General features: G+C 43.6%; 1 protein-coding gene across 1 annotated transcript in view; it reads left to right on the forward strand.

The window, feature by feature from the left end:
• ALDH2 (aldehyde dehydrogenase 2 family member) overlaps positions 1-7,347 on the forward strand; it is a 29,681-nt gene extending 22,334 nt beyond the window's left edge. Inside the window, exons 10-13 of the mRNA XM_002913054.4 lie at positions 121-285; positions 1,949-2,106; positions 4,067-4,181; positions 6,913-7,347. Coding sequence (XP_002913100.1) covers positions 121-285; positions 1,949-2,106; positions 4,067-4,181; positions 6,913-6,945 — 471 coding nt within the window. The 3' untranslated portion in view covers positions 6,946-7,347. The remainder of the gene's footprint in view (positions 1-120; positions 286-1,948; positions 2,107-4,066; positions 4,182-6,912) is intronic.
• Positions 7,348-23,855: the final 16,508 nt, after the last annotated feature.

Raw genomic sequence — 23,855 nt, forward strand, 5'->3', positions numbered from 1 at the left:
TTTATTCCAAAGCCTGGCTTTTGCTCAGTTGTCTCATTCACTGCCTGTGTGGTTCTAAGCCTAAAGCGAGGAGAGGTCTGGCTCTAGCATCTCTGAAACTTTGGACTTCTTTTCCCACAGGTGGACGAAACTCAGTTTAAGAAGGTCCTTGGTTATATCAAATCTGGGAAGGACGAGGGGGCCAAGCTGCTGTGTGGCGGAGGGGCGGCTGCTGACCGTGGCTACTTCATCCAGCCCACTGTGTTTGGAGACGTGCAAGACAGCATGACTATCGCCAGGGAGGAGGTTAGCATGGGGCCAGAACTCTGGGGAAGGTTCTTAGGAGAAGTGGACAGTTAAGTGTGGCGTCTTCATAGCTGGCTTTGGGCCAAATCCTGGCTCTATGCCTAAGACAAATTATTTACAATTCTATCTGATCTGGTTGCTCTCGTCTTCCACCTCTTACGGCTACCTCCTGATGGGGAGAACTTCCAAATTCCCTTGCCCGGTTTCCGGGCCCTTTGTGTTGTGGTCCCCGCGAGCCATGGGTCAAGGAATGGTTTTGCTCAGCCCTTTTATGATCTTCATATAAGGAGGACACTGGACTAGACTGAAGGGCTGTGACTTCTTCACATGGCAAGGTGCCCGATGTTCTCCCCCTCAGCACTCATTATGAACGCAGGGCAGCAGCTCTGGCTCACTCACTCATTCATTTCATAAATATTTATTGAATGCCTGCTATGTGCCAGGCTATCTACAGACCCTGGAGATCCAGAGGTATCCAAGACGTGTTCCCTGCCCTTACAGGGTCCACACGCGCTCCCCTTCCACAGTGGATTAGGCCCTTTAGAAACCTTATGCAGGGAAAATATTTCCCCTTCATGTATAATTCAAAATAAAATAACACGAAAATGCAAAATCAGGGCAAGAAAGTCCAACAGAGTTCTGCCTCTTTCCCCATCATGACTACTTTGATGCTTTTTTTGAAATCTCAAATATCACTTTCCCAGAAGGGTGGGGGTGTCTCTGCTTTGCCAGTGCCCGAAGCACATGACGCCCCATCTCACAGTCCTTCTCCAACCATGATGAGCTCCTGGCACTCTTCTCCTGCCTCTGTCTTGACACTCCCCAGGCAGTCCTAGAATCAGCCATTTCTTCAAGAAGTCCTGGTTCCTTTTAGTGGAAAGTGGGATTTCATGAGGATGGTGTTGTGTGTGTTTATGCCTGGAACTCCATTTCCCTTCTCCCTGCTTCCTACCTCCACTCTGGTTTGGTCAGTATCACACCACACAGTTCTGCAAAGCCTCACCCCTCCCCTCCACTCGGTCTGTCCAGGAGCTCCTGTGGACTCCCAGCGCTCATTACATTGCTTGTAATCGTTCCTTCCAATGCCCTGATTAATCAGGACCACCTACACTGCACTCTCCCCAGGGCTCTGCCGAGATAGGGCTGAGAGTGGCTGCACCCTGACAGCAGCCCGCACATCTGGCCTCTGTGGCTTGGCTTTTGAATCTCATTCTCCACTAAAAAGGACTAGATTCCTTGAAGAAATGGCTCATGCCAGGAATAAGGCAGGGAAAGTACAAGATAAACTTGGATGTCTTGAGAGCTGAGACCCTGTTTCATTCACAATTACTGCTTCAGCTTTTAGTGTGTGCCTTGCTGAAAAACTGATGTAAATTCTTTGAAACTACATCTACGTGTAACATGCCAGAAACCCCTATCTTGCAGGATTGTTCAGAAATAAGATCAGCTATGTAAAGCACATGGCATATAAAATATAACCCATCCCCATTAGCTTCCTTGCCTTTGTGTTTCATTGAGCTTGGGAACTGCTGTCTCCCTGTGGAACTCTTAGGGTATGTCTGGGTACTCGATCTAGAATGATCTGCTCAGTACTGTGAAAGCTGGATGGCAGGTGGTTTCCATGTCTGCTACACCCTTCTAACTGTGCACTCTCTTACCCCAGATCTTTGGGCCAGTGATGCAGATCCTGAAGTTCAAGACCATAGAGGAAGTCATTGGGAGAGCCAACAATTCCAAGTATGGGCTGGCTGCAGCTGTCTTCACCAAGGACTTGGACAAGGCCAATTATCTGTCCCAAGCCCTGCAGGCTGGCACTGTGTGGTAAGAGCCTCCTGGCAACCCCTCAGAGCCCAGGCAGGGATCCCCAAGCCAGGGTCTTCTCGAATCTAGTGCTCACACCCCAGAATTTGGGGTGCTGGGCTCAGTTCCTCCTGGGTCAGGGTGTGGTAAAGCAGACAGATATTTCCCATCCTGTCTCCTCTAGGAGATTAAACTTCCCTCTAGTACATATGCTCATTCAGCTTTGTTCTCAGGCAAACAGATGGATGAGTGGGGTGGGGCCTCCTTACCAAGTGAACAAGAGCAGGAGACCAGAGCTGAGGGTCTACAACTATGTGTAATACTGGTCTTAAGAGCTTAGCACCTACTTCACACCCACTAGGATGGCTGTAATTTAAAAAAAAAAAAAAACAGAAAATACCAAGTGTTGATGAGGATGTGGAGAAATTTGAACCTTCACATATTGCTGGTGGGAATGTAAAATGTTGCAGCCATCATGGGAATCAGTCTGGCAGCTCCTCAGCAAGTTAAATGCAGAATTATCATAGGATCCAGCAATTCTACTCCTTAGTATGTATACTCAAGAGAGATAAAAACCTCTATCTACACAAAAAAGTACACCTGAAGGTCACCTGGGTGGCTCAGTTGGTTAATTGTCTGCCTTCGGCTCAGGTCATGATCCCAGGGTCCTGGGATCGAGCCCCATGTCAGGCTGTCTGCTCAGCAGGGAGCCCGCTGCTCCCTCTCTCTCTTCCTGCTTGCTGCTCCCTCTGCTTATGCTCTGTCAAATAAATAAATAAATAAATAAATAAATAAATAAATAAATAAATAAAATCTTAAAAAAAAAAAGTATAGCTGAATGTTCATACCAGATTATTGACAATATTCAAAAGGTGGAGACAACCAAAATGTCCATCAGTTGATGAATGGATACACAACATGTGGTCTATCCACACAATGGAATGTCATTCAGCCATAAAAAAGGAATAAAGTGCTGACACATTTTACAAACATAGATGAACCTTGAAAATGTGTTACTAAGTGAAAGAAGCCAGACACTAAAGGCCACATATTGTGTGATTCCATGTATATGAAATGTCCAGAATAGACAAATCCATAGAGACAGAAAATAGATTAGGGGCTTCCAGGGGCTAGAGGAGGGGGGAGTGGGGAATAACTGCTTATTGGGTGCAGGGTTCTTTATGGGGTGATAGAAATGTTCCGGAATTGGATGGAGGTAATGATTGTACCGCATTGTGAATCTGCTATATCCACTGAATTGTGCACCTGAAAGTGGTGAATTTTAAATTCAATTAACATTTAATAATTTTTAGAGGCTCCTGGGTGGCTCAGTTGGTTAAGCATCTGTCTTCAGCTCCAGTCATGATCTCAGGGACCTGGGATCAAGTCCCACATCAGGCTCTCTGCTCAACACGGAGTTGTCTTCTCCCTCTCCCTTTTCCTCTGTGCTCTCTCTCAAATAAATTTTAAAAAACCATTTTTTTAAAAGGTTTTATTTTTTATTTGACAGAGAGAGAGAGACAGCCAGTGAGAGAGGGAACACAAGCAGGGGCAGTGGGAGAGGAAGAAACAGGCTCCCTGCTCTGCATGTGGGGCTAGATCCCGGGACTCTGGGATCAGGTCCTGAGCCGAAGACAGACAGTTAACAACTGAGCCACCCAGGCACCCCTAAAAAAGAAAATTTAATAATTTTTAAAAACTGCAAAAAAAGTACCTAATTAGCAAAAACGACTCATTAAAATGTGAGGCTATGATGTGGTACATGCTGTTACTAACATTCATCTGTGACTACATCATGAGGGGTGATGGCTTATGGCTATATTTCATGTGGTTTGCTTTTGGCTCCTATGTGGCTGGTTATAACTGTGGTTTGACCCATCCATTTTTCCTCAGTAATATTTTAGAGCCATTCAGGAGGTTGGAGGGTTATGACACACATATCTCCTACAAGTTACTTCTGAAATCTTGTTTCAAATTATAGGGTCAACTGCTATGATGTGTTCGGGGCCCAGTCACCGTTTGGTGGCTACAAGATGTCTGGGAGCGGCCGGGAGCTAGGAGAGTATGGGCTGCAGGCATACACCGAAGTGAAAACTGTGAGTATGGGCGTCTTCTCAGCTCTCGCTTCTGCTGGACTCCAACAGTACTTATTACTAGTTTCTTGTTTTAAGCCACAGAAGCTACAGAAAAGGGTGATGACCCAGTCTCTGCTCTGTCTCAGGAGAAATAACTTGGGACCTGGCCACCACTCTGCCTACACTGTCCTTTGCTAGGCTTTGTTATATGCCAAGTTCTGTAAGACTTGAGAGGAAGGAAAGATCCTAGTGAGCCGAGGCAGTGGGGAAAAGCTTCTAATAAGAATCAAGCTGTGAGGCATTAGAGACCAAGGGCCATAAATATACCAATATCCTTTGATTTCATATGTCAGTGATGGGAATATAGCCTGAAGGACTAATTAGAAATACAAAGAAAGTGTTATTCCATAAATACTCATCACAACATTATCTCTCAAAGAAGAAAAAGTCAAATGTAACCTAAATGCCCAATAAAGTATGGAACACCCAAATCGTGGTTTACTAAGGAGCCATTAAAAATATTTTTGTAGGGGGTGCCTGGGTGGCGCGGTCGGTTGGGCGTCTGACTCTTTGTTTTGGCTCAGGTCATGATCTCAGGGTCGTGAGCTTGAGCCCCATGTTGGGCTACATGCTCAGCACACAGTCTAATTGAGGGTTCTCTCTCCCTCCCTCCTCCCCACCACTGGCCTGCTCTCTCCCTCTCTCAAATAAATAAATAAATAAATCTTTAAAAATATATTTTTGTAGGATCTTTGACATGGAAAATCATCACCCTTTAAAGTGAAAAGACAGGAGACAAAGTAATACATGCAGTATAAGCCCAGTTTAAAGGTTATAATATACAGGGACGCCTGGGTGGCGCAGTCATTGAGCGTCTGCCTTCAGCTCAGGGCGTGATCCCAGTGCTCTGGGATCGAGCCCCATGTGAGGCTCCTCCGCTGGGAGCCTGCTTCTTCCTCTCCCACTCCCCCTGCTTGTGTTCCCTCTCTCACTGGCTGTATCTCTCTGTCAAATACATAAATAAAATCTTGAAAAAAAAGAAAGGTTATATATACATATATATACTCATTCAGGTACCTTTATTTATAACTATGCAAAAGACAGGAAAGAAAGGCACCAAAGTGAAAATAATTTTCTTTACAGTGGACACTAATTACTAATTACAGTTTAACCAGGCAACAGACTCACAAGTGATATTTGTAATGGGCTGAGTTGGGCTTTCCCGGGATTGGGAAAGAGAAGGCTCAGGGCAAGCAAATCAACCAGGGGAAGCAGGGTGAGAAGGGCAGACAGTGGTTTTCGTTCAATACTCGGTAGTAAGCCACAAACTATGCTCTCAAGAAGCTTGTTGGAATAAACTAAACCTGTTTGCTTATTTATTTAAAATTGTCCCGGGGCACCTGGGTGGCTCAGTTGGTTAAGCCTCTGCCTTTGGCTCAGGTCACCGTCCCTGGGTCCTGGGATCGAGCCCCTCGTTGGGCTCCCTGCTCAGCAGGGCAGTGTGTTTCTCCTTCTTCCTTTGCCCCTGGTCGTGTGCTCTCTCACTCACTCTTTCTCTCAAATAAATAAATAAAATATTTTAAAAATAAATAAAATTGTCCCATATAAGAGGCGAGACTGAGATTTGAACCTGACATTGGCCTATAACTGTTCATCAAAACGGTGATGAGATTATTTAGGGGTGTGTGTGGGGGGGGGCTGTGGTCTAGAACTGAGCCCCAGGAGTCGCAGTGTCAGGATTGCCTGGAGGGCCGTGGAAGGGAGAGCCCAAAAAGAGGAGGCTTGAGTTGAGGTGGTTCGTGGGAGAACCCAAGTGTAAGCTGCTGATGCTGGAGGCCTCCCACACTGGGATGTTGGGGAGAATGGGAAGAAGCTTTTTGAAGAAAAGAAGTGGCAGGACTTGATGGCTGCAGGCGAAGGAGACAAAAGCTGCTTCCGCCCGTGCCAGGCACTGTGCTTTGAGCTTGTGATAAAGATGCCAGTATTTTGAGCCTGGGGAACTCAAGTGATAATCCTAACAAAAATAGGATTAAAAACTTTTCAGAAGAGAATCCAGGTTTGCAAGGGGAACTGCTGAGAAAATGTCTTCTTCTGAACTCATCTTTACTGAGAGCTTTGTGCCAGAATCTGCTAGACTTCCTTATGCAGGTTATCTCAATTAATGCTCAAAGCAACCCCAGGAAGGAGATTCTGGCCTTGTCCCATCCTACAGATGAGGAAGCGAGGCACACAGAGGTGAAGTCCTTTCCCAGTAAAGCTGGATGTAACCCCCAATCCATCTGAGCCTGGAATCTTCCCACTTAACACACTGGGGAACCTGTGAGCTTTAGGATGGTATTTTTTTCCCCTTCCTTCGATTCTTTTGGAGGAAAATATGGATGTAGGTCAGGATGTCTCAAGCTCAGCACTGCTGACATTTGGGCTTGTGTAACTCTTTGTTGTGGGTTGTCCTGTGCAGTGTGGGACGTTCGATGAGCAGCGTTCCTGACTACTGGTTCCTACTAGATGCCATAGCAATCCTGCCCTCTTCTGCCCCATGACAATCAAAAATGACTGGATTAAGGGGAGGCAGAGAGTGTTCTCATGCAGAACAGGGCCCTAGCTATGTCCCTGGGATTAGCCAGTTGGCCATCAAGCTATCAGAAGTAAAGGAAGCCCTTGTGCTTGTCCTTGGGCAGCACCCCAGCTGAGAGAGGCCACAGATCGCAGGAAAGCATGAAGATTTAACAGCTGCTCTGCACCCCTCCTACAGGTCACGGTCAAAGTGCCTCAGAAGAACTCCTGAAGAACCGGGCCGACTCCCTCCCTCATCCAGCAGCGGAGGCCAAGGACATCAGCCGCAAAACCAAAAAAAATGACGCTTGCATGCTGAAAGTCTTAAAAGAGAAATTCTCTCACAAATCTCTTGATCAAGAAAGTCTCAGACCTTGAATTGATAGATGGGGTAGGTGTGGGGCAGAGTACCGGGAAAGCCTTTTACACGCCAGCAGTACTACTAGCTTTCAGGCTGATTTTTTCAAAACTAGATTCAAATATCTTATCCTTTCCATCTGATAGACTTCTGTAACTTGCCTTTATGGGGGAACAAAAAGCCATTGTTCATACTTGTACTAACAGGTCGGGGCAACAGCTAGTGCCTTCCTCTGTATTCTGGACTAAAATTCATTAAAAACAATGCTGCTGTTCACTTTTTGGTTAACTCTTCGTCCATCTCAGTAACCCAAGGAAATACCGCCACATAGGGATGTTGTCCCCTCTGTGTGTGTATGTCATACTATATACGGCTACTGCCCCTCCCCTCCTGTGGGGAAATAGCTTTCGCTTCCTACCTCAGTCGTTGTGGCTGGCCCTGTACTAAGCCCTAGGGAAGTCACTGAAACAGGACTGCCAGGATCTGCCCTCAAAGAGGGGCCGGTCAACCAGAAAAGACACACTTCGAAGTCCAAGGTTATTTGTCCTTGTTTTAAGTTAAAAAACTTGGGTCAGACTAAATGAGACAGGTTCATGCTGATGAATCTCATGAGATTAATTTGGAAACCAGATGTCTGTTTATTCATCTTAAGGGAGGCCTGTATTCCTGTAACCAGACCTTGTGAATCTCCCGTCCAGAGCACTGCCTTATTTTAGTTAAGGGACCTGTAATTAGGATTATTAGTAAATCAGGAATCCGCAGATTCCTTGGTAAGCAATGGAATCAGCAAAAAGCTGAACGACGGTAGGAGTTTGTGAAGGTTGTGCACATATTTGGGTCACAGATTAACAATTTGAGAAAAAGTCTGATCCTCTCCTAAGGAAAATCCACCTTCTGTATCATTTTTGCAGTGTCCTGGGAGTGGTGAAGTGCGCTGGCTGACCCTGCCTTACTTCTCTCAGACTAAGCCACATCTTGGTCAACAATCCCTATTCCACTAAAGACCAATCTGACTTGTTTGAATAGTGCTTCATAATTTTTGTCATGTATGCAGATACCTGTATCATTTAATTTTTTCTTTAAATTGACTCTTATTTAGATAAAAAATTAAGCACCTTATTGCCATACATAGAAAAACTGCATTTAACTGCCATAAATAGAAGGCACCGTAAAAAAGAGGAAAGCAAAACAATGTTACTAAATTTAAAATCAGGAAATATGAATAAACTTAATCATTTAGATTATGTATATATTGTTATATATATACAAATAAATCTACTCATTCCACAGTTGTTCATACCTGAAATCAGTGTGCCACAATGAGGAGCCTAGGACTTTAGGACCAGTGGGCAGAATGAGATGGGGTTCACTGCCAATAAAATGATTCTGTATTTCAGCTTTGATGCTAACCAGCAACAACAGTGTCACAACACATGAGGCTAGTGGCAGACGGCAAAGCTTTGAACCCGTGCCTGTTCTCCCATCCTGCTTCGCGGCCTCCCAGGCTGAGGGTGGCCGGCTGTAGCTGGGATGGGCTGGTCTGCTGAGCCATCCGTCCCCGCCCTCAGGGCACTCACAGCTGCTCTACCAGGGGAAGTGGCAGTAAACATAGGGACATAAAAGGAAGAGGCTGTTTTGAGAGTGTGAAAAGGGAGATGCTTGGCTTAAGCCAGCCAGCTGGAGGAAAAGATGCCACACCTTCAGGAAAAGATCACACACCTTCACACTTAACCTTCATCCTCTGTAAACATTTCTTGGGAGGTTACTGAGAGCTAGGTACTGACGATGCAAGGATGAATCAGGCACATTATACCTCCAGAAGCTCAGAAACTGGTGAGGCAAGTCAGACTCTCAAAAGAGGTGATTATACTACAATATAGGTGCCAGGTGCAGTGACAGTGAAAAGGTAATGGTGTCATGCAAGGCCAAGGAAGGCCCCTGCTGACTGCAGGCTCAGAAGAGAGCCTCCCTAGAGGGAACTCACACTGTCTTTTATTTATTTTCCTGGCCTCTTATCAGAGGTTCAGTTCCTGAAGGCTTGAGCCTGGGTTATTTCCTTATAACTTATGCCCCTTATGTAAGTGGCAGTACCACTCCTATCTGCTTAATATTTACCCTAAGCTAAATAAAGGCATGTGAAAGTGATGTGGGACACAAAGGCAGAAGGAAATGTGGATAAAATTAAATACCTTTTAACCTGCAGCCTGACAAATACTGGAGGCAGGTGGAGTATAACGTTCCTCCAGGAAACTCCCAGCTGTCCTAACTGTCCTAACTACCTCAGCTTGACAGTGGCAAGGCCTCCAGGACGCTGTGAGTCTTCAGCATATGAAAATCCTTTTGGAACTTCCCTGAGGTTTAATTTCCCCAACCCCAAAGTATATATATAATCAGTTGCCCTTCACAATCCTGGGGCAGCAGCTCTTTCTGCCCAAGGGTCCTGTCCCTGTGCTTTAATAGAACCACTATTTTTGCACCAAGAGGTCTCAAGAATTCTTGGCCGTTGGCTCGGGCAGGCCCCCAACAGCGCGCTACTCAGAAACTACATCATTTGGCACCCACGTGGGGCTTTAAGTCTTTCATCTGGACTCTGAACCTTGGTGTGAACTTGGTGAGTACTTTCCTCCTCTTCCTTTACTCTCAGGGGCTTCTCAAGCACTATGGTCTTACTGGAACACTTCCATATGGATCGCTCAGGCTGCAATCCTCTAGCCTGTGCCTACTTTACGGGGAGGAAAAAAGCCTGCCTTTTGGCTGGAACTTAACACCCTAGCCAGGATGGTAATAAGACCCGGAAACTTGATGCCCTCTCTTTATTCCTGTCCTTATACAGAGTTGTCTGTCTTGGGCATGGGACAGTCACCTAAGTGACTAGAACAGCTGCGAATCTCAAGACTCCCATGTGAGGTTTCCTCCTCATTGGTCTAATGCGATCCCTTCCACAACTCTGGTTGATCCCCTCCGCAGCTGCTTCTGGCTGTAAGACCTCCACCCGGAGCTGGCTGAGATCAGTATCCAACTGAATTAAAACCCAACCGGGGACTGCTTCCTAGAGACGTTGGCTGTAAAGACTACCTGTGTTGGAATACCGTTTAGATCATGATGGATTTCGGTCTTTACTGTTTTCTGTCAAGGTCCTCTACTAACTACTTCAACTACAAAATTGGGTAATTTCCCCTTGTAAAACTTTCCTTATGATTTCCATGGGTTAAAAATGGCAGGTTACTCAGTCCATATGCCAGGCACCCATCTGTAGCCTAGGATGCAATGGAGAAGTGGGGGGACGCTAGCATCCCTCCTACGGGGCCTTTCACAGCAGGCCTGCCTTCATGACAAGGCAGGATGGCGATCAGTAGCACTTTTCGTTTGAGGGGCGCCTCCAGTCGCTTTTGACACCTGGAACCTCTTACATACCTTGCACGGGAGTCACCAGGGAGTCAGGAAGCATTACTGGTAATGGACCTTCTCTCTTCTTCAGTGCCCAAGGATTCTCCCTTGGGATGCCTTTTATCCCACTGGAAACAATTCCGATTGCCAAAATTTAAAAGAGGATTGATCTCCTATAACACTACATGGTCTCCGTAGGATCTATCAGATTTCTTCTGTAGGAAACAGGGCAAATGGACAGAGGTACCCTCCTAGGTCCAGTCCTTTGGTGCTCTACACCAGGACCCCAAGCAAAGGACCTCCTGCAGAATGTGAACTCCCTCCCCATATACTGGATAATTATCTAACTAGGCCTCTGAATGAACCCAGGTTGCTGGAGGAAACAAAGGCTATCCCTGATGAAAGGGACACTGACTTTCTCTCTCACTGTTTATCCTAATAGATGTGGGGGCTTCTCCCTCATTTCCTGGGGTCAATGGCTATAATTAGAGCCAACTGTGGTTAGTCTACCTCAGAACAGGGACTTTAAGGAATATTCCCAAGCAGCTGCTGAAACCTGTTTCGGGGAAATTCCCTGTCTTCTCTGGGCTGACATGGACTGCATATTTCCACTTTGGTGGAAAAACAGAAAACAAACCAACCAACCACATGGCGACCGCTCATCTGCCCGACCTGACCAGGTTTAGAACCAGGAACCCTTTCTCTGCCTTCTGGCAGCACTTCACCCCTTCTGTCTCCCCCTTCTCCTGTTTCTGCACCATCTTGGGTGCGGCCTGCATAACTGGCTTCTTTCTAAAGCATCCTCCATGCCTCTGGTACCATTGGCTCCTCCTCCCCTCAATGTCAAGGAGCGAAGAACAGGACCCCCTGGACCTAACACCACCCACCACCAGCATCTCAGGTAAAAATTGAGAGTGGGTAATAAACTGATTGACTTTTAAAAGAGAATCCAGGTGGAACCTAATTCAGTATTTAAGCTAATTTAAGTTTGTTGGTCTAATTAAGATAGACATGTCTTTAGAGTTATCAGCATTAAATATGAAACTTTTATTCTACCAAGGTTTACTGAAGGTCAAATAGGCTCATGTTCTCTCTGTTGCAATTTGTCAGCAAAAAGATGACTTAAGATAATGGTTATTTTTGGGGTGTCTGGGTGGCTCAGTCGGTTAAGCGTCTGCCTTTCAGCTCAGGTCATGATCTCAGGGTCCTGGGATTGAGCCAGATGTCAGGGTCCCTGCTCAGCAGGGAGCGTGCTTCTCCCTCTCCCTCTGCTGCTTCCCGCTGTACGTGTTCATGCATGTGCGCGTGCTCGCTCTCTCTCAAATAAATAAATAAAATCTTCAAAAAAATAATGGTTAATTTTGTCTGTCTCAGAGTTTTCATGGGTAATTGTTAAGATAGCTTTCAAAGTCTTTAGTAACCTGAAACTTTCAAGTTTTGCTTGGATGAATAATGGGATTAAATTTGTTGGACATGTAGGTCTTTTCCAAATAAAGTGCTAAAACATTAATTACTGAGCATAGGTTTGTGCTTCTGACTTGCAGAGAAACAGAATATTTGAGTCTGCTGGAAAATATGCTTTGTGCTTAATTGATTCACACATTTGCCATCTAAAGAATTCTGGTGTAACAGTTTATAATCGGTTACTATTTAGTTTTCACTGGAGACTCAGGTTTCTAAGAGTTAAAATTCTGCTACATGTAATTAAGACTGATGGAAATAAGGGAAGCAACTCTGTATATAGGAAAGCTGGAGATATGTATGAAAGATATAAGAAATGAGAATACATTTTTTCTTGAAGGTAAAAGGTAATTTTGTCCTAAAATTAGACTGGTTGTTTGCAGAGAAATGACTTGGGACAAAGTCTAAATACAAAAGAAAGTTGTAGAAGGTTTGTGAAGGGAAATCTTTGGAAAGGAATTTTATATGCATTTAGGACAGGCTAAAGTTAAAATTAGTGCATTCTAAAAAGTACACTGTGGGGTGCCTGGGTGGCTTAGTCGGTTGGGTGGCTGGCTCTTGATTTCAGCTCAGGTCAGGATCTCAGCATTGTGAGACTGAGCCCTGCATCAGGCTCAGTGCTCAGCGGGGAGACAGCTTGAGGTTTTCTCTCTCTCCCTTCCCTCCCTCCACCACTCCCACCCTCTGCTTGTGCATCTCTTTCAAATAAATAAATAAATCTTTTTTAAAAAGTACACTGGTATAAGATTGAAAGTCTGCTTTTCTCTCTGTTCAAAAGTCAAAGCTTCCTTGGATTATTGGTCTGCTCTCAGAAGGAAAATGTAAACAAAGGTTTTTTACCCCCTTTGGTCTGTTTTGTCTTTATCAGGTCTTTGATTACTTAGTTAAAATTTCTCAATATTAAAAGAGCTAAGTTTTGCTAACAATTATATAACCCCACATATTTGCCTTTGGAATCTTTTATTGTCACCTTGGTTGAATAAATTTTTAGTTTTATAATAATCTGTAATCCTATTTAGGCATGTCCTCTACAACTTTCTGAGGGACTTAAACAAACTTCCCCAAGATTTAAATTGCAAATGAAGTCTTTTTGACCAACTGGGCTTGTTTATTCGGTCTGTGAAGTTACTTGAAAAGCACTGTCAAACAAACAATAATAAGCCTTAGGTTCCGTTTGGGTAAATGCTGTAACTATTCGAGATCCTATGCAATCCCTAAAGTTTTAATATGTTCTGGTATAAGGTCATCACTTGATATTGATTGTTGAAGTGCTGTGTGTCCCAGAAATACCCAGATTTCCTTGCCAGCTATGTTGTAACCTCTCATCAGATCTTTAACCATGTCCATTTTTGAGTCTTTTGTCATCTATAGTTATTCTTCTTATTCTCTTGTGAAACATATTTCATCTTCAAGGAGATTCAAGATAAAGGTCTTTTGACAATTGCAAGTATTCAGTATCTTTAAAATTATAAAACTAAAACTGACAAGAATTTCCAGAACTAAATTAGTTCCAGAACTAATTTCCCTAATGTTTGCTCTTCCAGATTAAGGAAACTTTCTCTCAAGAATTCCATGATATACAAAAATAAGATAAAATATTCCTCTGTGAACAAAATGAAGCCTTTAACTTTTCTCTCTGTCTGAACCCTCTGAAATTCAAAAGGTCTCAGTAAGCAGTCTTTCTTCCATGGCAATTCTAGTCATTTGCATAAATTCAATGAGAATCTGTTCAATCTAGACTTTTTATGAAAGTTCCAGCAAAGCAAATTTGAAAGATCTATGTGATCACTGTTCTTGCTGAGCTTATGTAAATAATTAGGCCAAGTTTGTTAAAACTGGACTTGTTTTTCTTTCTCTTTTTTTTAAGATTTTATTTTATTTATTTCAGAGAGAGAGAGGAGAGACAGAACACGCAGGCATGAGCAAGGGGAGGGGGAAGGGAAGAGGGAGAAGCAGACTCACCGCTGAGCAAGGAGCCTGACTCCAGGCTCAATCCCAGGACCCCAGCATCATGACCTGATAAACTGGACTTGTTTTTCAAATACACTTAGTCTTGATTTGCTATCAGATTAGAAATGAGGGTTTTTATAGAGAAAAAATGTTTCAATAACATCTTTGTAAATATTAAATTTTAATACTATTTCTTATAAACCAGATTAGATCCTGAATTCTTCTGGTTTCCTCAAACATTTGACTACAGAGTTCCAACTAAGGTTTCCAATCTACTTGGAACTCCATTTTCTTGGCTTAAAAGTCATTAAAAACTAAAACTGCCTTTTTCTTAAAAGTCCTGAAAACTGACGCTGGACAACTTGAGACAAACTTAAGAGAAATTACCACAATAACTCATGTATAGACAATCTTCATGCTTACTATTCTGTGGAGATAATGGATGGTCCCACTTTCCCTATGACTGAATTAGATGATGCACTTGGGGATGCCCTTATCTCCTGAGACAAGTCTCCCACTTGCCAGTGATTCCTTGTGATTAGGATATTGTTAAGGCTAGACTTCAGATAAAGAGGGCTTTTTGATGGTTTTATTCCTTAGTAATATGTATCTTAGAAGCCACCTCTATTGATGTAAATTTGCAAGTAGAGGCTTCCACCTTTAACTAAGCTTGCCATGCAGTCACCCACAAATTCAAAAGGTGGCCCTCTAAAACTGAACAGCCTTTGATATCCTGGCTGCAATTCAAGGAGGCCCAGAATTAGAGGCTGGCTCCTAACGGGACCCAATGGCTATGCGCCTCTATCTTGTGGCCATGGCTTCCCCCAGGCTGGATAGGCTGCTGTACTCTGGGTTTTGCTTGGATGCAAGGACACATTATTAAAGCCATTACCAAACCAGCCAACCATCCAAATTTAAAACAATGGTGGACGCGTTCTGGGTTTCATTGGTATGACCACCTAGCATCCATCTTTATTCCTTCTTTAGGACTGGGGGATGTCATTTGGCACATGGAAGCTCTTCATTGGTACACAGTCAAAGCCCTAAATGACACTCAAAATAGCATTTCTCTATTAAATACGGAAATAACATGAATGTGTAGAGCGATTCTATAGAATAGAATTGCATCAGATGTTTTAACTGCTGCACGAGGTGCTATCATAAAAACAGAATGTTGCATATACGGTCCAGATTACCACAAAAATATCTGTGGGTTTCTAACTGACATGAATACTCAAATTGGCGCTTTAAACGATCTCTCTCTTTCTTTAGTGATTGGTTAAAATTCCTGGACTGTAGGAAAATTATGGTCAACTATCACAGGCCTTTTATTCAGGCTTTTTCTTTCTCATTATAAGATTAACCTTATTTTGTGGTCTTTTCTGGTGTCTCCCTGCCTGGTGCCAAGGCTCCTTCACTGTCATACCCTCCAGCTGACAGACGATCCTTTCTACTCAAGGAGGCTCATCTATGTTGTCTATCTTGGACTGGCTGCCTCTGCCTTTGGTAACCCCTAAATATAATAATTCCCCAACTGACCAGTGTTGACCCATAGGTACATACATCTCTATGCCCCTATTTTGTAGGAAGAAGTTACAGAAGAGAAGACCTTCCATCCTCAGCAAACTTAAAGATTTAAGGGTCAAACTGTTCAGGGAGGAATGATGTGGGAAACAAAGGCAGAAGGAAATGTAGATAAAAGTAAATGTCCTTATAACCTGCAGCCCACTGACAAATACTTGAGGCAGGCAGAGAAAAACCTTCCTCCAGGAAACTCCCAACTGTCTCAATGCTACTGCTTTGCTAGAGGGAAAATCTACCTGAGCCTGATAATAACAAGATCTCCAGGATGCTGTGAGTCTTCAGCATATGAAATCCTTTTGGAACTTTCCTTAGCTTTACTTTCCCCAACCCCAAAGTATATAATCAGTTGCCCTTCACAATCCTGGAGCAGCAGGTCTTTCCGCCCAGGGGTCCTGACCCTGTGCTTTAATAAAATCACCTTTTTTTGCACCAAAGACCTCTCAAGAATTCTTTCTTAGCCATCAGCTCTGGACCCCAACAACACACTCCAAAAAACAACATCAAAAGTCTGATTTTCACAAGTTAACAAACAACATGACTCCCGAACAAATGTAAAATAAGATAGGTCAAAACTTCACTCACTAATTAATGAGGGAACCAGTGAGATGAAGCAGGTTCAAAAATCACTTTGAGGAACTGGCTGTGGCATTTTAGTAAAGGAATGTGAGAGTAAGACTAATAGGTCAGATACAAAACTGGTGAAAGTCTTACCGAGTAAGAAACAGGTAACCGCAAGCATTTTGTTTTTACCAGCTAGACACCATGTGCATAAACCTACATGTTACAGGTCACTTCATAGAGTGTGAACTCTTAATTAGTAAAGACCAAGTTCAAAAAATGCTAAAATCTAGGGCAGAGGTGGCAAGCTTTTTCAGTAAAAGGCCAAGATAAACGTGTTAGATTTTGTAGGCTGCTTCACACCTTTGTCACATATTCTTTTGTTGTTGTTTTTTTTTTTTTTAAAGATTTTATTTATTTATTCGACAGAGATAGAGACAGCCAGCGAGAGAGGGAACACAAGGGGGGAGTGGGAGAGGAAGAAGCAGGCTCACAGCAGAGGAGCCTGATGTGGGGCTCGATTCCCATAACGCCGGGATCACGCCCTGAGCTGAAGGCAGATGCTTAACCGCTGTGCCACCCAGGCGCCCCCCTTTTGTTGTTTTTATTTTTGTTTTTTATAAGCCTTTAAAAATAGAAAAACCATTGTTAGCTCAAGGGCCCTATGAAACTGGCCACAGGCTGGATTTGGCCCTTGGCCATGGTTTGGTGACCTTTGTTTAGAGAATGAGATCATTGGGTAGGCCTGTTAAACTGTTTTGGCATAACATTGCTCTTTTGGTCACATTTGCAAGTTTTAGGTAATTTGCTTAATACACAATCATCAAAACAAAGCTTGCCCAACTGAAATTATCCCTCTAACACCACCGCTGGGTGAAGCTTACTTTGGGAAACAGGATTACTTGCTCCCACGTTCCAAGACTGCCTGCCAGCAGTTCATATTAAACAAATTCCTAACCTTCGGTTCACTTCTTCTTTTCTACCTTGGAGATACATGAGGAGATCGGCATCCCTCTGCAGCCACATCACAAAGAATGCTGGGCTTGTTAAGAGCTTTTAAAGTTTACTTTTTCCCATCCGTTCATCTATTCCTTGTTTCGGTGAGTCTTCAGTAGCACATTTCCTAGGCCAGGTACTGTGCTAGGCACTGCTTCCGTAGCGAGCAAGCTAGGCACGTGACCTGCCCCCAGCAAGTACAGTCCAGCCGTGGAAATAATGAAACGAGTGAGTGCAATCAAGTGAAGTGTCACAATAGGATGACAGACATCCCCAGATTGTGGGATTATACTGTGTGGGGCTTGCATCACCTTCCATGGACTAAATGCAGTTAATGTTTGGTTTTACTGCTTAGAAGGAACAATGTATTAGGAATTATGGAAGGAAAGCTAATGTTTATTTAGCTACTTTGGTGTCTGTCACTGATTACAAGATTCTGACTCTTTCACTCCTTGATTTTGTTCCCAGTCCACATGTGTGGCAAAATAGTTCAAACAAGGATAAAAGTTAATTTTTCTCTCACGTAAAAAAAGTCTAGAGGTGGGCAGTGAAGGGCTGTTAAAGTGAACCCACAAACTCTTTAAGGGACCTGGGCTCCTATTATTGCAATGTTCCATCATCCCTAGGGTATGGTCCATCCTCAAGGTTTAATGTGGCTGCTGACATTCCAGTCATTACATCAATATTCCAGGTAGCAGGATGGTAAAAAGGATAAAGAAAGGGGGTACCCTCTTCCCTATAAGGAGACTTCCCAGAGGTTGCACACAATACTTCCATTTTTATGTCTTTGGACAAAATTTAGATACATAGCCACATCTAGCTGCAAAGGAAGAGGAATTTTCTCTCTTTTAGCTGGGTATCTGTGTGCCTAGTTAAAACTGAAGTTCTTCATTCTAAAGAAGAAAAGGAAGATGGATTAGGGGCAAATAGCAATCCCTACCATGTTGTGAAACACTACCCTGTGATTTGACAGTCATCAAGGCAATGCTTTCTTGTCATATTCTCTAAGCTAAAGAAAACTCTTTAGAGTGATACCTCCTGGTGCCTAACTTTACCATCAACTTACTCCAAATCTCATGATGTAGGGTGAGATTACTTCTGGGAAGGTTTTCTATACAGTGTACCATTTAACAATATTTTAGTTGCAAGTGTCAGAAAACCAAATTCCAACTACTGTAAAAAATATTCCAAAATCCTGGCATCATGGCTTTGCCATGGCTTGATTCAGAAGTCTGAAAAGTTTCCACATCTTGGCTCCACCTCTGCCATGTGGGCTCTATTTTCAGCCATATTCATTTTAGTTCTGGTGGGTCTGGATCCTTAGAAGAGCTAAGTACCCTCAAGAACCCTAACCTCACACCCTGCTGGCTCAAATCCACTGGCTACAAGAAAACCCATCTTTGCTGGCTCCTGCAAGGAGCCCGAGGTTCATGCTGATTGGTTCCCTTGACGAGACATCCCATGTCTCCCCTGACCAATCACTGTGGCCAGAGGGATGAGATGTGATTCACTCAGACCTGAGTCATAATGGTCCACCCTTGTAGCCAAGAGTGTCCCCCCTCCAGTCCAACCTGGGCTAAGAATGAGAGAGGAGTAGATCCCCAAAAGAAAATTGTGAGGACACAGAAAAAGCAGGGGAACAGAGACTGGAATTTTCCCTTCTGAGTTATCATCAACCTTTTAGTACTCCAAACAATGTTGCCAAGAACCCTTTTAGGAATGTACTGAATAAAAGAGAATTGTTAAGTTTCTTGCCCCTCGGGTCCTGTGAATCAAACTTATTGTAATTTTAAGAGCATCCAGTCTTTAAACAGATGAAAACCAAGGAAATGCTAGCTATGAAGGCATGTCTATAATTATGAGGGAGCAGATGGCAAGCTGAGGACAAAGCACAAGCTGACACCTTGCACCCCCCTACCCCACTCCTGGGTGGGACCTGTGTTGACACTCCTGGCTGTCCTAAAGCTAAGGGAAGCAAGAACAAATGGTTAATTTATAGAGAGTATAGTCCTGCAAGATAGGAGTCTCCCTCGGTTTATAAATGTCTTAGTGATTTACAAGAAAAAAGCATTCTTATCAATAACTTAACTTCCAGAAGGAAGCGTAGATAAAATTAAATGCCCTTGGGGTGCCTGGGTGGCTCAGTTGGTTGAGTGTCTGCCTTTGGCTCAGGTCATGATCCCAGGGGTCTGGAATTGAGCCCAGTGTCGGGCTCCCTGCTTGGTGGGGAGTCTGTTTCTCCCTCTCCCTCTGCTGTTCCCCTGCTCTGCTTGCTCTTTGTGTGTCAAATAAATAAAATCTTAAAAAAAAATTAAATGCCCTTATAATCTGCAGTCCATTGACAAATACTTGAGGAAGGCAGAGTATAATGTTCCTCCAGGAAGCTCCTGGACTGTCTTAACGTTAATGCCTGCTGGAGGGAAAAACCACCTTAACTTCACAATGGCAAGGCCTCCAGTGTCTCGCAGGTCCTCTTTAGCATATGAAAGTTCTTTTGAAAACCTCCCTTTTTCTTACCTCCCACAACTACCAAATATATAATGAGTCACCCCTCACAATCCTGGGGAAGCAGCTCTTTCTGCCCACGGGTCCTGTCCTTGTGCTTTAAGAAAACCCCATTTTGCATCAAAGATGTCTCAAGAATTCTCTCTTGATCGTTGGCTCTGGACCTCACCCCGCCAAACCTCACCTGTATTCCAAAACTATATCATATAATGTTGACTTTGACATCCTAGACACTTATTTATCTCCTTGTGTTTTCAGACAGGAACCAATTCGAACCATAGTAGCTGTCTGAAAAAAAAAACAAAGTTCTCAGGTTACGAACAACCTAACCTCTCTGGGTATTTGTGTATGGGTCAGTCACAGGAGTACTGGGTGTAAAGCTGCTGTTTCTGACTTTAGTCTTGCTGAGTGTCCAAGAGGAAATGCTCCACTTCTGGATGAATAAAGGACAAAGGGAACTTTTCAGGTAGGCTGTAGAATTTGGTTGATGAGATGGTTTGGTTTGGTTTTGTTTTTTTAAGTGTAGGTGCCACCTCGTGGGCGATAAGTACAACTACAGTGCCATCCTCTCCAAGAGCTGATGGGAGAGACCTACCTGCGGGGGTCTTTCAAAGACGGTGTTACAACACAACTGTACACTGGTTATGTCTGGCAGGCCATGCAATGAGGGAATCAAGAAGCCAGGGTCACATACCCCAAATAACTGAAAACAGGGACTCCAGCAAAAACTTATACACAAATGTTCACAGCAGTACTATTCGCAGTAGCCAAAAGGTGGAAACAATCCAAATGTCCATCACCAGATAAAAGGATAAACAGAATGTGGTCTATCCACATAATGGAATATATTCAACCATGAAAAGAAGTGAAGCACTGACACATGGTGCAACATAGACGAACCTCAAAGACATGAGGCTGAGAGAAAGAAGCCAGACACAGAAGGCCACATAGTGTAGGGTTCCATGTATATGAAATGTCAATATCCAGAACATGCAAGTCCATAGAGATGGAGAGTAGACTGGTGGTTACCAGAGGCTGGGGGTTGAGGAGTGACTACTTAATGGGTATGGGGTTTCCTTTCTGGGTGATAAAAGTGTTTTGGAAGTAGACAGTGATGATAGGTGCATGTCACTGTGAACATAACAAATGCCACGTAATTGTTTACCTTCAAATGGCCAATGTTATGTTATGTGAATTTCCCCTCAATTAAAAAAAATAAAGCAGCCAGAGTCACAGAGCTGTTTGGGGTAACTCGGGCAAGACACATAACCCCTATGGTTACCTCCAGCTCTGATTCCGCAATTTTGTGAATAAAAGGGATCTGATATTTATTGATTCATACTGATTTTATTAACCTTTTTTCAAAAGGAAATACACGTGGTAAAAAAAAAATCAGTGAAATATAAATCTGGCTCCCAATCTTGTGGCCCCAAGAAGAAGTATTTAAGGTGTACTGCTAAGTGCCAGGTGATGCTGCTACTGCCGCTCTGGGGCCGCATGTAATAGGGGAGGGACCAGAATTTCCTTCAGAAATATTTGTGTTTGATGCTTTCTGCCTCCTTTTTTTTTTTTTAAGATTTTATTTACTTATTTTACAGAGAGAGAGGGAACAAGCAGAGGGAGCAGCAGAGGGAGAGGGAGAAGCAGGCTCCCCGCTGAGCAGGGAGCCCTGCTTTTCGCTTTTTATTCTGTTTCAGACTTAACAGAAGTTTTAAGGATAGTACAAGAAGCTCCCATATACTTTTTACCCAGATTCAACCACATGTAGCAGTTTCCTTATTGGCTCTACCTCTCCTCCTCCCACTTCTCACCTCCTGTATATATTTCCCTTGTTACTGGACCTTCTAGGAGTAGCTTGCAGGCATCATGCCCATTTACCTCTTAATACTTTATTGTGTTTGGACTTTTACCTTGGATATTATCTTACATAACCACAGTTCAGTTATGTACTATTTGGGTAATTTAATTGGATACATATCAATACAATATTTATGGGAGCTTTTGACAATACCCTGGAAACATCGGAGGGTCAGGATTATCCTGGGGGAAGCAAGTGACAATTCTTGGTCCTGGTCTGCCTCCTTGGAGACTCATATACTAGCTATGAACCAGAAGAGGGCCCTCACCCAACCACACCGGCGCCTAAATCTCACACTTCCAGCTTCCAGAACCGTGAGAAATCATTTCCACTGTTTGTAAGCCACTTAGTCTGTGGCATTTCGTTATAGCAGCCGGAACAGACTAAGACAGCACCGGACCTTCACTCATTCCTGACTCCTGCTGACTCCTCTCTTTAATGCCATTGCCAGGGGTGGGGAAAGGATGTCAGCTCTGTATATTACCTGGGTATGGTACATGATGATGAAGATAAAAATGGAAAGTTTGACAGTTTATTTTTAAGCTACATTTGAGGTAACCTCTGTGTCTTATTTCTCAGCAGGAAAGTGGAAATCACGGCTGTCTAGGGAGATATCATAATTCTTTAGGAAGTGTGCTTTTTCCGAATCCACTTTTCCATTTGGGCTTCAAGAGGCTACCGAGTGAAGCTGTTGTTTAATAAATATAGAGTTTCAGAGTTGAGGAATGAGAAAGCTGTGGAGACTGATTGTACACCAATGTGAATATACTTAAATCTCCGGAACTGTACACTTAGAAATGGTTATGATGGTAAATTTTGTTATACATTTTTTATCACAGTAAGAAAATAATTTTTTTGAAAATGTTGCGAAGTGAGACATCTGAAAAGCTGTCCCAGGAGAGGGATGATGTTTCTGTGGCTCCCAAAGCAGAGACCCGGGCCATTGGCAAACAGTGAGGGAAGCCAGTGGGAGTCCTCTCGCAATGGGCAGAAAAGGCTGCATGAGGGATGGTTCAGACCAGGTCAAGGGAAGTGTTCCAGCAGGACGCTATGGAAATGCAGGGCAGTACCGTGAGTACAGAGTTGGCCTTGATGATTGCTAGGGTTCCTTCCAACTCTGAGAGGCTGAAGGATTGGAACTGAGTCAAATTCAGCAAATACTAGAATTTTCCATTCACAGACTGTAAAATCTTATTGTGATAGATTTGAAGAAAAGAAGTTTAGGTAAAAAACCACCACAACAACGTGTGCTTTTGCACTACGGGAGAATATAACCGAATACAACCTTTCTGGTAGGAATCCACTGTTAAAAATGTATCCAAGAAAACAACTGGACAAGTGTGAAAAGCACGTCATTGCTATTTGTAATAGCAGAAAACATCAAACAACTTAAATGTCCATTAAAAAAAAACAGTGGCCATTTGATGGCATTCAGAGGGACGAGGTGCCACCCTAAGCAAAAGGGAGATGTGTGGGGAAGGATGTGGGACAGGAAGTGCAGTGAGCCATGAATACTGCTCCTTTCTGCTTCTCTCCACAGCCTTCTCCTCTCTCTGCAGATGGTCTTTCCTCGCTTTAATATTCATGGGACAGACAATGAATGCCTCAGCCTGGACACCATGACCCTTTACTGGCTTAACGTTCCAGTCTCAATTCCCAGGAGCCTCCTGTGGGCCCGGCTTGGGTCCGATGCCCATTCCTGAGGCAGTCACCTGTGGCTGGAGGATGGGGTCCTACGGCACTCGCTTGTAGTTAGGCCCATCACCTAGGCAGAGGCTGTGGAGTGATGGGCGCTCTCAGGGTGTCTATATTCGCTCATCAGAGCGATCTAAGACCAGCTGGAAGCAATTGCATCACCAGGCAGCTTCGAAGCAATGCAGAATCCCAGGTTCCACCCCACACCCAAGAATCACTGGTCAGTATGTCTATTAAAGTTTGACAGACACTGGTTTATTACAAGAAAGGAAGGTTGGCTCTCAGGTTTGCTTATTTCCTTCCTTCCTTTCCTCCCTCCTTTCTTCAAACAATTTTATTGCTGTGTATTACACATACCATAGAGTTCACCTTTTTAAAGTGAATAATTCAAATTTTTTAGTATGTTCACATTACCACAGCTGATTGTAGAACACTTTCATTGTCCAAAAAAGAAACCCATATTCCTTGGCTTTCATCTCCCAATCCCCACCATCCCCCCAATCACCCTCCTCCCTGGAAATCACTAATCTACTTTGTCTCTAAAGATCTGCCTGTTGTGGACATTTCATATAAGTGGAGTCATACAGTATGTGACCTCTTCTGTCTGGCTTCTTCCACTTAGTGTAATTTTTTCAAGATTCATGCACAGTGTAGCACGTGTCGGTACTTCATGCCGTTGTATGGCCGAATACTATTCCAGCACAGGGACAGATCACATTTGGCCTATCTATTCATCTGCTGTTTCCACTTTTTGGCTATTATGAATCATGCTGCTAGAAACATTCATGCA

This window comes from Ailuropoda melanoleuca, chromosome 12 (genome assembly GCF_002007445.2).
Source record: "Ailuropoda melanoleuca isolate Jingjing chromosome 12, ASM200744v2, whole genome shotgun sequence".
Lineage (NCBI taxonomy): Eukaryota > Metazoa > Chordata > Mammalia > Carnivora > Ursidae > Ailuropoda > Ailuropoda melanoleuca.